General features: G+C 35.4%; 1 protein-coding gene across 11 annotated transcripts in view; it reads left to right on the top strand.

Moving 5' to 3' along the window:
* Positions 1 to 14,483, top strand: part of LOC104711932 (uncharacterized) — a 32,336-nt gene that overhangs the window by 9,406 nt on the left and 8,447 nt on the right. For 4 of the 11 annotated variants that reach the window (XM_087466417.1, XM_087466418.1, XM_087466420.1 and 1 more), the window contains 49 exons: positions 97 to 214; positions 313 to 378; positions 535 to 589; positions 694 to 778; positions 866 to 925; positions 1,049 to 1,144; positions 1,240 to 1,308; positions 1,431 to 1,532; positions 1,620 to 1,709; positions 1,786 to 1,854; positions 1,943 to 2,013; positions 2,101 to 2,176; positions 2,321 to 2,409; positions 2,485 to 2,595; positions 2,674 to 3,273; positions 3,370 to 3,463; positions 3,768 to 3,816; positions 3,981 to 4,050; positions 4,421 to 4,808; positions 5,191 to 5,385; positions 5,725 to 5,840; positions 5,941 to 6,008; positions 6,279 to 6,358; positions 6,617 to 6,676; positions 6,986 to 7,062; positions 7,479 to 7,608; positions 7,762 to 7,842; positions 8,055 to 8,165; positions 8,915 to 9,027; positions 9,640 to 9,810; positions 9,897 to 9,990; positions 10,295 to 10,343; positions 10,543 to 10,613; positions 10,800 to 10,925; positions 11,425 to 11,559; positions 11,638 to 11,693; positions 11,946 to 11,984; positions 12,079 to 12,202; positions 12,365 to 12,475; positions 12,554 to 12,799; positions 12,896 to 12,961; positions 13,096 to 13,172; positions 13,277 to 13,361; positions 13,458 to 13,518; positions 13,632 to 13,727; positions 13,823 to 13,891; positions 14,014 to 14,115; positions 14,203 to 14,292; positions 14,369 to 14,437. Coding sequence is in view for 4 of the 11 variants with exons in the window: in XM_087466423.1 (XP_087322549.1) it covers positions 11,545 to 11,559; positions 11,638 to 11,688; positions 12,124 to 12,202; positions 12,365 to 12,458; positions 12,554 to 12,647 (333 nt within the window). In the remaining 7 variants the exon portion in view is untranslated. Of the gene's footprint in view, positions 1 to 65; positions 215 to 312; positions 379 to 534; positions 590 to 693; positions 779 to 865; positions 936 to 1,048; positions 1,309 to 1,430; positions 1,533 to 1,619; positions 1,710 to 1,785; positions 1,855 to 1,942; positions 2,014 to 2,100; positions 2,177 to 2,320; positions 2,410 to 2,484; positions 2,596 to 2,673; positions 3,284 to 3,369; positions 3,464 to 3,767; positions 3,817 to 3,980; positions 4,051 to 4,420; positions 4,809 to 5,190; positions 5,386 to 5,724; positions 5,841 to 5,940; positions 6,009 to 6,278; positions 6,359 to 6,616; positions 6,696 to 6,985; positions 7,063 to 7,478; positions 7,609 to 7,761; positions 7,843 to 8,054; positions 8,166 to 8,254; positions 8,413 to 8,612; positions 8,736 to 8,914; positions 9,028 to 9,639; positions 9,811 to 9,896; positions 9,991 to 10,294; positions 10,344 to 10,542; positions 10,614 to 10,778; positions 10,926 to 11,045; positions 11,173 to 11,424; positions 11,560 to 11,637; positions 11,694 to 11,945; positions 11,985 to 12,078; positions 12,203 to 12,364; positions 12,476 to 12,553; positions 12,800 to 12,895; positions 12,962 to 13,095; positions 13,173 to 13,276; positions 13,362 to 13,457; positions 13,519 to 13,631; positions 13,728 to 13,822; positions 13,892 to 14,013; positions 14,116 to 14,202; positions 14,293 to 14,368; positions 14,438 to 14,483 lie in introns of those variants that run through there. The other 7 variants (XR_015566505.1, XM_087466425.1, XM_087466426.1 and 4 more) reach the window with 7 other exon arrangements.

The following is a 14,483-nucleotide window of genomic DNA, read 5'->3' as shown; positions in this document are numbered from 1 at the left end:
AAGATATTAAGTTATTTTCACCGATGATAGTTTCTTGTTTATTTATGTGTTACATATCTTGATAGGGTGTCAATGCATGATTCAAATTACGTGTAGATTTGATATTCCAAGAGGAGGGTGACTAAGCCATGGCTGCCTGTCTCGCTCCTGCTAGGCTATTGCCAACTCTTGTTTTCTTTAAAACGAGGGACTGCAAATCTGTAACCTTGTAGTGGTTTGATTCATCCTTTTCACTCGTTTCCTCTGTTGGATTTTTTAAATTATTGGTCTTCCTAATCAGTGATATCCTCTCTCTCTCTCTATTTGATGCAGGTCTTCTTTTGGAATTACTCCTCAACAGCTTCTCAAAGGATCACAACAAGCAGCAATATGGATGGGGTAAGTTTTCACTCATGTGACATGCTTATCTCTCGTTATCTCTATCACTTGTCTCTAGTTTATTGGTAATTTTCCCCCACTTCTTATTTACTAACACAAATTTTTATTTTTGGTCTTCTTTTCTTTTCTCTCATGCGGTGGTGCAAAAACCAACAGCTTGTCATAAGGTGAATGGAGCACAACAATTGTTCTCATCAACAATATGGAGTGGGTAAGTTTTGCAGTTATATGAGGCGGGCTTATTATATGTGTATACTTATTTCGTTATCTTCTGTCTCTAGTTAACTTTGGTATGCTTTATTCTTGTTGTACCAGCCTCAAGGATTGTCAAATACGCTCAAGACTAGCTTGTCATAATGTCACAACTCACAACAATGGCTCCCTGCAGCAATATGGAGGGGTAAGTTTGCCTGAACTTAGTATTCGCTTCTGAATTTTTCAATTTTATTCTCCATGTTATTCACTTCTCCTTCTTTTATTGTTTCAGATTGTGGAGGATAATGCTATGATGATCGATTGGTGATTAAGGAGGATGCTTCTAATATATGTCGGTGATGGTTGATTCATCCTTGTCACTCTCGTTATCTCTGTTTGATTTTTGTCCTTTTTCCCCGTCTTCTTATTTACTAACACGAATTTTTGTTTTTGGTCTTCTTTGTTTTTCTCACAGGAGGTGGTGCAAAAACCAACAGCTTGTATCATACCGTTGTCAAAGGATCACAACAGTGGCTCCCTGCAGAGCAATATGGAGGGGGTTAAGATTGCAGTTATATGAGACGTGCTTATTATATATGTCTGCTTATTTCTTTATCTCTTGTCTCTAGTTAACTTTGGTATGCAATTTTTTTTTTGCTGCATCAGCCTCAAGGATTGTCTAATACGGCTTGTCATAATGTCACAACAATGGATTCCCTGCGGCAATATAGAGCGGTAAGTTTGCAGTCATGAGACTTCCATATTATTTATGTCTGGTTATTGCTTTTTTTTATCACACTTGTCTCTAGCTAACTTTGGTTTACATGTTTTTGTTTTTTTTTGTTTGTTGCATCAAGCCTCAAGGATTGTCATATTCTCTCAGGACTACCAGTGAAAGGTATCAGTTGAAATGATGATGATGATGACTTGCTAAAGCGCAAAACCAATCATGGTTTCTGGTATGAAGCTTTTATTTTTTATTTTTCCTGTGTTGCTTAGGTTTTCCCTTCTCACTTTCTCATATGGTGTGTTTTTTTTCATCACAGAGATGCTTGCCATGATCTCACTTTGATGGTTGCTGCAGTAACGTCTTTAGCACTTGGGATCAACACAGAGGTTTCTGATTGTCGTCACAGGTAGCTTTTCGCTTAATTTGAGAAATTTTTGATGATGACCCTTATTGTTTTTCTGATGTTTTCTTCTCATCTGCAGCTACTGTCAGTGTCTACATACAGTCTCTCAACAAACTTGAATGATGAAAAGAGAAAGATACATCTCGAGGTATAGATTTGCACCACTGTAATTTTTCCTCCCTCAATACTCTTGTTCCCTCCTTAGTTACACTACACCTGTGTTGATTGCTGCTCAGGTGACAAGAGGTGGAAGACGAGTGGATAAATCAATCTATGACTTCGTGGTGGGTGATGTATTGGCAATCAGGTGGGTGATCTATTTTCTTCTTTTCATTTTGGTTTTTTGTCCATATCTACTACTATATTTGTAATTGAAATTAAAATTTATCTTTAGGTTCCTGCGGGCGGAGTGCTAATATCTGGCCACTCTCTTTCCCTTGATGAGTCTAGCATGACTGGAGAGCAAAATCGTGTGTTTTCTTGTTTCCTATCATAGTGAAATTGTTGAATTTAGTTGCCTGCACTATCACTTCGTTTGTTGTTGAAGAGATATCCCAAAACACAACTGGTAGTAATTTTTTTGTAACATAACTCACTTTGTTTTGTCTTTGCAGGTCTCAATCTGATTTTGGCAAAAGTGGCGTTTCGGTAACAGCCACTTTTCTTGTTTTTGGACGATACTCTTTTGCATGGTTTCTCTGGTGTATGTTCATGAGTTCTGTTCAGGCTTATTTCGCTTTTCCATTCTGTGTAGTGATCTCTGGTTCCGATTTTGTAGGATTGAAATTATGCAAAACTTTGGTGACTCATGAAAGGCAGAGAGTGTGTTGCTTGTTTTTTCCCATCGCTTGTGGATTGAAGAGGAAGAGATGGTACAAGACTAGTCTTGGTAAAAGTGTTCTTAGATCTTAGTTATTTGTTACTATGTTCAATAATTACTAGCGTCACTTCTATTTTTTTTTTCCAGGAGTTGGAAGTATTGTAGGGGAGGAGGATTTGAAGATATTAAGTTATTTTCACCGATGATAGTTTCTTGTTTATTTATGTGTTACATATCTTGATAGGGTGTCAATGCATGATTCAAATTACGTGTAGATTTGATATTCTAAGATATGGATTTTCATGTTCCTTATGTTCTTCAGCTAGATAATTAGATGATGTTTAAGGTCTGTGTGGTTAGTTAGCTAAAGTTACTGTAGAATAATTTATTTATCTCTTATATGTGGGTTCACTACTTTGTGTTAGGATACTCTGGTATTTCCTTTAGGTTTTTTAATTGATGGTTTTGTAATAGTTGGTTTACAAAGTCTAATTGGGTTTCTTTGGCTAAGAAATTGCTTTTTGACTAATCATCACCTTTTTTTTTTTGGGTTATTTATTTTCTACTGTTTGATTCATGGTTCAAGGTTGGCTCCAGATATTAAAATGTTACTGAACACTCTTTTTCTGAAACTTAATCGGTCTTATTGGATGCGTTTCATTCTCTCTCTTGAATGAATTACGGTCCCTAGGAAATTTACAAGCAAAGTTGAGGGGAAGAGGAGTTATATATGAACATAAGACATATGTCAGTCTGAGTAATGATCATATGGCTTGTTTGTATTCATTATCTTATTGAACCTATTACACTTTTTATTGAACCGCTGGTGTGGTCATCTTTCAGTCTAGCATTGAGAACCAAGGACCAAGGAAAAGGGCTGCTGCTTTAGCTATCTTAACTTATGCCTGTAATTTTTCTTACGGGATCAAGTTCTTAGGTAAAATTGTCTAACTCCTTTTTTTATATGTTTCTACTAGATTATTTCTGATAGATACTGCTTATGAAAAATCATTTTGTTATTTATTTTATACTAGTTGGTTCTTGATTGTATTGAATACATTTATTTAACTGTATTAAATTAATTCTTATTCTGCATACCTCTTAGACGGTGAGTCCTTTCTTTGATATTAATCCTATGTTATATTGATGATGTGTTGTGGCCTTAACTAGAGGCATGAGTTCATTAGCATAAACAAGAGTATCTATTTATAAATATGCTGATACCATAACTTGTTTGGCAGCAAGTTGGTGTTGCTGCATCAACATTACTCAAACTTGGGGTTTCAACATGTGAGTCTTTTGAATGCATATGATTTACTTATCTCGATAACTTAGATTTTTAATCTAAACTGTTCTTCTTTTGTAGTGAATTGATGCCTCTCCTTTGTAGTAAAACTGTATATTGCGTTCCTGAAACGTTTTTTTTTTTTTTACAATTTAACCATCTACTGCAGGATCAGTCTAGAAGTGGGAACCAAGGATCAAGGCAGAGAGCTGTTGAGATAACAAGCTCTCCGGACTCCGGTAAATATTCTAAGGTCGCTTTTTGATGTTTCTATTAAGATTTTTTTTATTACACATATAAGAAGATATTGACATATATGAACTTCCGTGAAGAAAGAAGGATGTGGATCTCTTTTTCAATTAGGCTCCCTATCATGGATTTTTCAAACTTTTGACTTGCTATCAAATAATATATTTAAGGGTAAAGGCACATATATGGCTGGAAATTGGTTGTGCTTACTGTTTTTCATCTTAGCCACAGAACGTAAATGTAATTAAAACTTGGCTTTTGCTAGTTGCTTTTTAATATGGCATGTTTAGAAAATCACAGCTACTATTGTCCTATGTTCTCGATCTGTTGACTTAGACACTCTTTTTGCTTTAACTGCAGAGCTGAAGCGCCATCAACACTTCTTCGTGTTGTGTCTTTTTGCGGGTTTTATAAATCACTCATTTCACTTGGTCCCTTGAACACATTCATATACATTCCTTGACCCTTTCAACCTGGATAAGTCTGCCATTCATGTTCATTCTACAGATTATCTGTATCTGATCAACATTTCTTCATGCTCTGTCTTGGGGGGATAGCAAGCTGGCCTGATTTCCTTTACTTTTTTGGCTTTATGATTGATTGTTTTTGCAACCATGGAGTCGAAGATTGCAAGCTCTGCTATGTTCTGATCCTTCCTCTTTGTATTGTTAAGGTGGTTTCAAAGCAAAATTGCTAATTATCAGTCATCATTGGAGTTCACAATAATAAGGCAGTACAAGTTGAAGTGGTACCTTTCTACGCTACTTTCTCTCTTTCTACTTTACACTGTTCAAAACTTGGCTACCTATTCGTGATCATGTAATGTTAGAATTTGAAAAGGATGCCTGGATTTGTTTAGTTTGTATTATGAATGGCGCATTTAACACCTTGGTTTTCAGTATACTGCCGCATATTGTCTGTGACATTTGTGCAACCGACTTGTTTGAACTCCAATGATTGCTTCCTAGTGGTGTTATCTTTGTTTTACTTTAGTTGAAGGTTTCTAAGTAGAGGCTATATCATTTTTATAGAGCTCATTATAGAAAACTCACTTGTACTTCTTATCACAGTTCTTTAATTGGTAAATTTACTCATCTTTTTTTTTTTTTTTTTTTTTTTGTCTTCCTAAGTCAGCCTGGGATTGCTACTATCAAGTTGGAAAAAGAGGTAAATACGATTAGTCATAGCAAGGTAAATGGCATTTTGGGTTATTTTTTTTTCTACTTTTGGTTTGCACATGGAGGAAAAACAGAATTTCACCAGCATGAAAGTTTCCTCCGAGAATGTCAAGGATCCTTACTTGTTCTCCTTTTCCTGAAACATAGGTAATATATGAGTTATTGACAAACTGATATTTTTTATGTTTTTCTTCTTCTTTTCAATAAGTCTAGGTGAGAAATTTAGAAACAATATCCATGTTTGTCAAGATGTGTGCATGTTTTCATATAAGTGATTCAAAATTTTGACCAAGATGAAGAGGAAATGCATTTACTAGATACTCATGCTGAAATTTTTGTTTTGGGTTGGTCAACGTGTGGTCCCAAAGAAAAAGCAAATTGCCTTTGAGTTTAGCCAAGTAATATGCTTCATCAGTTTTGCCTCTCAGCATAAATATTTGCTCCTCCTTTTCTATGTTTTTTTGCTCATTGTACAGTTTTGTGCAGAGATACATAAATCTGGCTGGTGGTTCCCTCGAAGGCTTGTCTCCTAAATTTCCATTGTACAAAATCACAGAGGGAAATGAAACGCGTTCTTCACCAATGACATGATGAAACTAGAGGTAAGAGTTCCTTCAAATCATAACATGGTCTTTTCATATTCCTGACTGTTCTGTTTTTGTTTCTTATTCGAAACACTAATTTGTTGAGTGACTCTTTCAGAAGGAGAAATGCATCACATATTCACCCTCCAGGATCTGAAAGCATCTAATTCGTGGTTTTTAATAAAGGTTTGCCTCCCTTTGTTTATTCAGTCTTTCGTTTAATGGCTATTGAAACTATTAGCAACTAAATATTTATTTGGTTGCAACATGATGCATATAAAACAGAAATCCTAAAAAACACTAATGCGAATGTTAGAGCTGTGAGTATAGTCTAGAGGATGTTCTAATGTGGTATGAAATCATTGTTATAGTGTGATATGGTTTTGAGTGTTTCTTTTCTTTGATATGGCTTTTATATTTGTGTACTTATGCTGATGCTACATTTTGCTGTTCAAGTTTCATTAGGATCACAGAAGATACGCTTCCATTGTCACAACTATCAATCTCTTGTGAGGATTTTATGCTCTGCATGTAAGGTCTGTCTATTCAATTCCTCATCTTGTGTGTTAACTGTGCATCTCGGTAGAGTCACTGTAATATACTTCTTTCTCGTGGGAGTATTAAGAAGGTTGCTTGCATAAAATGGATTTCTGTTTTATCTGTTTCTCTGTCGATAAAATTCATTTGACAACATGAACGAGTACTTTGACATTTGTTTCTCTGTCGATAAAATTCATTCAACTAATGTAAGAAGCTAAAACTTGACTCATCACTTCTCTTTCTTTTTTCCCCAGTGTCAACATTTGGAGCTGTTCTTGGCATGGTCACAGATAGGAGAATCAAATGGTCTTCAGGTTTCTTCTGTTTTTCTTGGTACATTAATATTGCTCAGAAGTGGCGTTTCAGTAACAGCCAACAGCTTAGTTTCAATCCATTAGACACTTTTATCATTGTGATTCTATTGAGTAAAAGTGGCGTTTCAGCAATAGCAAACAGATATTCCTATTGAATGTATATGGTTACCTGTTTGTCTTTTTTGGTTGGATAACTTTGATGTTGCATCAAAATTGTTACTTTTGTTGTAGAACAAAAATAATCTACACTGCCTATAGTGTTTAGGACCTTGCTTCAGAAAATCTTTTTATGTGCAATCATTTTGCCAGATTTTTGCGCTGCTGATATTGACCATCTCTCTAGAGAAACTGGAGAGGTAGCGATGGGGGATAAAGTGACCTGCAAGGTATACATTTTTGACTTTTTAAGTTTTTTGTTTGGTTGCGCTTTGGTCTTAGCACTGAAATTAAAAAGGTGCATAGGTTTTTTTGCATGATCTTGGTAAATGTAAGTCAGGGTGTATATACATAATTAGTTATTTAAGAGGTTTCACAGGTCATCTTGTTTCATGTCGTTATCAGCATTTGGTCATAATCGATATTGTGACTTAATAGCGTGTATGGTATGCTAGTAATTGTATTGGGATCAGATATATTTGCTAACAATCTTGCAGTAACATTTTCACTACGTTTTAAGCTGTTTTATTTGGATCAGACTCATTGTTTGATATCTAAGCTGCTCTGGTTTAGTTATGTGTTCCATCTCTTAGTTTCTGTATTCTGCCGCATATTGTCTGTGACATTTGTGCAATAATTTCTGCAGGTGGCGACTTCTTTGAACTCTGATAACTGCTTCCTTCAGCAATGTGGTACTTCCATGTTCCTTTGACATGTAAAAACATAGTACGCATGAGCAACAAGTACTGTCTGCTTAAGTTGCGGAATTTTTACGGGTAGGTTTTATTGGTGTTATACTGTTATATTTTTGTTACAAATTCTGTTATATTGTTATATTTATTTTCTTATGGTGTTATACTATTATACGGTTTAAGAATATAGAAAGAGGAGTGTGTTACAAATTCTACTAAATTCTATCAATTTTTCAGTTGATGCAATAGGAGTGACATAACAAAGAACTTGTACCAGAGGTTGTTGGAGGATTCTCTCTTCCATGGTCATGTGTTCCGGTCAGACTTATTTCGCTTTCCCATTATCTAGTGATGCAAAACACTTTATGAAAGGCACTTGTAATAGCGTTTTTACATTTATTTGTTCCTCTTTGCATATTGAATTCTTATTTTTGGACGATACTCTTTCGCATGGTTTCTCTGTTGTATGTTCATGAGTTCTGTTCAGGCTTATTTCGCTTTTCCATTCTGTTTAGTGATCTCTGGTTCAGATTTTGTAGGACTGAAATTATGCAAAACTTTAATGACTCATGAAAGGCAGAGCTTGTTTTTTCCCATCGCTTGTGGATTGAAGAGGAAGAGATGGTACAAGACTAGTCTTGGTAAAAGTGTTCTTAGATTTTAATTATGTGTTACTCAATGTTCAATAATTACTAGCGTAACTTCTATTTTTTTTTTTTTTTTTCCGGAGTTGGAAGTATTATAGGGGAGGAGGAGCCGAAGATATTAAGTTATTTTCACCGATGATAGTTTCTGGTTTATTTATGTGTTACATATCTTGATAGGGTGTCAATGCATGATTCAATACACGTGTAGATTTGATATTCTAAGATATGGATTTTCATGTTCCTTATGTTCTTCAGCTAGATAATTTGATGATGTTTAAGGTCTGTGTGGTTAGTTAACCAAAGTTACTATAGAATAATTTATTTATCTCTTGATTATGTGGGTTCACTACTTTGTGTTAGGATACTCTGGCATTTCCTTTAGGTTTCTTAGTAGATGGTTTTGTAATAGTTGTCGTTTCCTTAACTAGCTTTGGCTGTTTATGTTTTTTTGACTAAATGTTTTCTTAGGGTACCCACAACAGGTCGTTGGAGCTTCTATTATGTTTCCTGAAATAGATAGATCACAAAAGTTCCATTATACAAAATCACAAAGGGAAATGAACTGTACCTCTTCAATACTTATCTTTTCATGGGATTATACTAAAGCTACCGTAAAGCTTTCTGTTCGCACATATCTTTTAGGTTATTAGGACTGTAAGGGGGTGTTTTGTTAATGTGATTGTTACACTGTATGCAAATGTTAATTCATGAAAATTTGTTTACAGTATACCCTCTTGCTGCAGGATCCGTCTAGTAGTGGGAGAACCAAGGACCGTCTAGTAGTGGCAAAGGGCTGGTGCTTTTAGCTGTCTTGACTTCTGCCTTTAATTCCTCTTCCGGGAGAACGAGCTCTCTGGTAAATAGTCTAAGCTCATTCTTTTTATGTTTCAACTAGATTCAATTTGATACATATATGAAGATATTGACATTTCATGTGAATTTCATTGAAGAAAAAGGCTCTTTATCTCATTTCATTGAGGTTCCCTCTCATGGATTTCTTGAACTTATCAAACCTTTGACTTGCCATCATAAAGTATATTAGGGGTTGATAGACTGTTTGTGCTTACTGCTTTTCAGCTTAGGCACAAAATGTCAATCTAATTAGAAACTGGCTTTTGCAAGTTGCTCCTTACTATGACATGTTTACCAAATCACAACTAATAAATAAGGTCCCATGTTCTTATGAAGATACAGAGGATATATCACGTTTTGGTCTCTTTCTTTTAATGGTTCTCATGTTTCGTCTCTTTCTTTCTATACCTATAGTACATTATTGAGTTAGCTTTTTAGTGTTTTGACTTTTAAATTGCAATTGTGGTTTTCTTTCGTGTATGTAAATTATCGATGCAAGTAATAGTTGGTTTACAAAGTCTAATTGGGTTTCTTTGGCTAAGAAATTGCTTTTTGACTAATCATCACCTTTTTTTTTTGGGTTATTTATTTTCTACTGTTTGATTCATGGTTCCAGGTTGGCTCCAGATATTAAAATGTTACTGAACACTCTTTTTCTGAAACTTAATCGGTCTTATTGGATGCGTTTCATTCTCTCTCTTGAATGAATTACGGTCCCTAGGAAATATACAAGCAAAGTTGAGGGGAAGAGGAGTTATATATGAACATAAGACATATGTCACTCTGAGTAATGATCATATGGCTTGTTTGTATTCATTATCTTATTGAACCTATTACACTTTTTATTGAACCGCTGGTATGGTCATCTTTCAGTCTAGCATTGAGAACCAAGGACCAAGGAAAAGGGCTGCTGCTTTAGCTATCTTAACTTATGCCTGTAATTTTTCTTACGGGATCAAGTTCTTAGGTAAAATTGTCTAACTCCTTTTTTTATATGTTTCTACTAGATTATTTCTGTTAGATACTGCTTATGAAAAATCATTTTGTTATTTATTTTATACTAGTTGGTTCTTGATTGTATTGAATACATTTATTTAACTGTATTAAATTAATTCTTATTCTGCATACCTCTTAGACGGTGAGTCCTTTCTTTGATATTAATCCTATGTTATATTGATGATGTGTTGTGGCCTTAACTAGAGGCATGAGTTCATTAGCATAAATAAGAGTATCTATTTATAAATATGCTGATACCATAACTTGTTTGGCAGCAAGTTGGTGTTGCTGCATCAACATTACTCAAACTTGGGGTTTCAACATGTGAGTCTTTTGAATGCATATGTAGTATGCGTAGTGATCTGTTGCTTGTTTTCATTCATCTCGTCTCATGAACCTTTCTATTGAATTTGCTCGGATATCTCTCATGGATGTTAAACACAGGTAGTGATCTTTAAAGCTTTGTGTGTTTTTATTTTTATGTTTCCCTCTTGATATTATTGATTTGAAACCACGTTTGCAGGTTCAAGTGCTTCGACGTGGATGGAGATGGGGGGATGATCACTCCCAGTGAAAGAGCAGCTGCATCACATGGTATGTATAACCCAAGAAACTCTACTCTTTGATGATATCCCATGTCAAATATTCGACATGATTAAGCCAGAAGGCAAGTGCTCTTTTAAATCATAACATGGGTTTTTATTTATATTCCTCGCTGTTCTGTTTTTTTTTTCTTTTCTTTCTTATTCGAAACATCAGTTTGTTCAATGACTCTTTCAGAAGGAGAACTGCATCACACTCCAAGATCTTAAAGCATCTAAACTTTCTGGAAATGTTTTCAATATACTCTTCAACCTGATAATACTCATGGCGTTTAAAACTCGTGTCCCTTTTATCATTCGCTAGGTAAGTATAGCTTTTCTGTGTAGTTTTCCTTACTAGTCTTTGATGTATAGCTTTTGCTTGGTGATGGTTGTGTCTTCTATCTGTTTTTTTTTTTCTTTTTTTCTTTCTTTTTCTTAATAGTTTCTTTAGGTCCAGTTAAGGGATTAAACTTTCTAGTGATGGATATGGTAAACATGCTAAATACTGACACCAGAATGTTCTCCATGATCAGGTAACTTATTTATGGCAATGCTTTTGTCTTATAAATGTAAGAATCTACTGGACACGATTATATGTCGCCCTTTTTGATGAAACAATAATGTCTGCTTGAGATTTTGAGTTTACTAAAAATGAACTAGTACCATTATTTATGAACATAGAATACCCCTCTTGAAACAAAGACATATGTATGGGTAGTGATCTGTTGCTCGTTTTTCCATTGACCCGCCTGCTGCTATGCTCATATATCTCCCATGGATGTTAAACTCAGGTTCTTTGATGATTAAAACCACGTTTACAGGTTCAAATGCACACACCTAGATGGAGATGGGGCCAAACACTCCAATGAAATGCAGTCTTTTTCTACGGTTTAACCCAGGAACCTGTACTCTTTAAAGATATCCTATGTCAAATATTCGACATGATGAAACCAGAGGCAAGAGTTCCTTCAAATTATAATTGTTCTGTTTTTGTTTCTTATTCGAAACATTAATTTGTTGACTGATTCTTTCAGAAGGAGAAATGCATCACATATTCCCACTCTTTTAGGATTTATGCTCTCGATGTAAGGTTAGTCTATTCAATTGCTCATCTTGTGTGTTAACTGTGCATCTCGGTAGAGTTACTGTAATATATCTCCTGGGAGTATTAAGAAGTTTCCTTGCATAAAATGGATTTCTGTTTTATCTGTTTCTCTGTCGATAATATTCATTTGACAGCATGAAGGAGTACTTTGACATTTGTTTCTCTGTCGATAAAATTCATTCAACTAATGTAAGAAGCTAGAACTTGACTCATTACTTCTCTTTCTTTCTTCCCCAGTTTCAACATTTGGAGTTGTTCTTGACATGGTGGTCACAGGTAGGTAAATCTTCTTCTACACATATGCAAGGATCAACCTACTTATCTATTTAATAAATTCTGACATTTTTTAAGCCATTACTCTAATATGCAGGAAGCTAGAATTTGACTCCCTTCTCTCTCTTTCTTTCTTCCTAAGTTTCAACAGTTGGAGCTGTTCTTGGCATGGTCACAGATAGGAGAATCAAATGGTCTTCAGGTTTCTTCTGTTTTTCTTGGTACATTAATATTTCTCAAAAGTGGCGTTTCGGTAACAGCCACTTTTCTTGTTTTTGGACGATACTCTTTTGCATGGTTTCTCTGGTGTATGTTCATGAGTTCTGTTCAGGCTTATTTCGCTTTTCCATTCTGTTTAGTGATCTCTGGTTCCGATTTTGTAGGACTGAAATTATGCAAAACTTTGGTGACTCATGAAAGGCAGAGAGTGTGTTGCTTGTTTTTTCCCATCGCTTGTGGATTGAAGAGGAAGAGATGGTACAAGACTAGTCTTGGTAAAAGTGTTCTTAGATCTTAATTATTTGTTACTCAATGTTCAATAATTACTAGCGTAACTTCTATTTTTTTTGCAGGAGTTGGAAGTATTATAGGGGAGGAGGATTCAAAGATATTAAGTTATTTTCACCGATGATAGTTTCTTGTTTATTTATGTGTTACATATCTTGATAGGGTGTCAATGCATGATTCAAATTACGTGTAGATTTGATATTCCAAGAGGAGGGTGACTAAGCCATGGCTGCCTGTCTCGCTCCTGCTAGGCTATTGCCAACTCTTGTTTTCTTTAAAACGAGGGACTGCAAATCTGTAACCTTGTAGTGGTTTGATTCATCCTTTTCACTCGTTTCCTCTGTTGGATTTTTTAAATTATTGGTCTTCCTAATCAGTGATATCCTCTCTCTCTCTATTTGATGCAGGTCTTCTTTTGGAATTACTCCTCAACAGCTTCTCAAAGGATCACAACAAGCAGCAATATGGATGGGGTAAGTTTTCACTCATGTGACATGCTTATCTCTCGTTATCTCTATCACTTGTCTCTAGTTTATTGGTAATTTTCCCCCACTTCTTATTTACTAACACGAATTTTTATTTTTGGTCTTCTTTGCTTTTCTCTCAGGCGGTGGTGCAAAAACCAACAGCTTGTCATAAGGTGAATGGAGCACAACAATTGTTCTCATCAACAATATGGAGTGGGTAAGTTTTGCAGTTATATGAGGCGGGCTTATTATATGTGTATGCTTATTTCGTTATCTTCTGTCTCTAGTTAACTTTGGTATGCTTTATTCTTGTTGCACCAGCCTCAAGGATTGTCAAATACGCTCAAGACTAGCTTGTCATAATGTCACAACTCACAACAATGGCTCCCTGCAGCAATATGGAGGGGTAAGTTTGCCTGAACTTAGTATTCGCTTCTGAATTTTTCAACTTTATTCTCCATGTTATTCACTTCTCCTTCTTTTATTGTTTCGGATTGTGGAGGATAATGCTATGATGATCGATTGGTGATTAAGGAGGATGCTTCTAATATATGTCGGTGATGGTTGATTCATCCTTGTCACTCTCGTTATCTCTGTTTGATTTTTGTCCTTTTTCCCCGTCTTCTTATTTACTAACACGAATTTTTGTTTTTGGTCTTCTTTGTTTTTCTCACAGGAGGTGGTGCAAAAACCAACAGCTTGTGTCATACCGTTGTCAAAGGATCACAACAGTGGCTCCCTGCAGAGCAATATGGAGGGGGTTAAGATTGCAGTTATATGAGACGTGCTTATTATACATGTCTGCTTATTTCTTTATCTCTTGTCTCTAGTTAACTTTGGTATGCAATTTTTTTTTTGTTGCATCAGCCTCAAGGATTGTCTAATACGGCTTGTCATAATGTCACAACAATGGATTCCCTGCGGCAATATAGAGCGGTAAGTTTGCAGTCATGAGACTTCCATATTATTTATGTCTGGTTATTGCTTTTTTTTATCACACTTGTCTCTAGCTAACTTTGGTTTACATGTTTTTGTTTTTTTTTGTTTGTTGCATCAAGCCTCAAGGATTGTCATATTTTCTCAGGACTACCAGTGAAAGGCATCAGTTGAAATGATGATGATGATGACTTGCTAAAGCGCAAAACCAATCATGGTTTCTGGTATGAAGCTTTTATTTTTTATTTTTCCTGTGTTGCTTAGGTTTTCCCTTCTCACTTTCTCATATGGTGTGTTTTTTTTCATCACAGAGATGCTTGCCATGATCTCACTTTGATGGTTGCTGCAGTAACGTCTTTAGCACTTGGGATCAACACAGAGGTTTCTGATTGTCGTCACAGGTAACTTTTCGCTTAATTTGAGAATTTTTTTATGATGACCCTTATTGTTTTTCTGATGTTTTCTTCTCATCTGCAGCTACTGTCAGTGTCTACATACAGTCTCTCAACAAACTTGAATGATGAAAAGAGAAAGATACATCTCGAGGTATAGATTTGCACCACTGTAATTTTTCCTCCCTCAATACTCTTGT

This window comes from Camelina sativa, chromosome 9 (assembly GCF_030686135.1).
Source record: "Camelina sativa cultivar CO46 ecotype springtype chromosome 9, ASM3068613v1".
Lineage (NCBI taxonomy): Eukaryota > Viridiplantae > Streptophyta > Magnoliopsida > Brassicales > Brassicaceae > Camelina > Camelina sativa.
The sequence above is the reverse complement of the archived record's forward strand: the minus strand, read 5'-3'. Positions and strand labels throughout refer to the sequence as shown.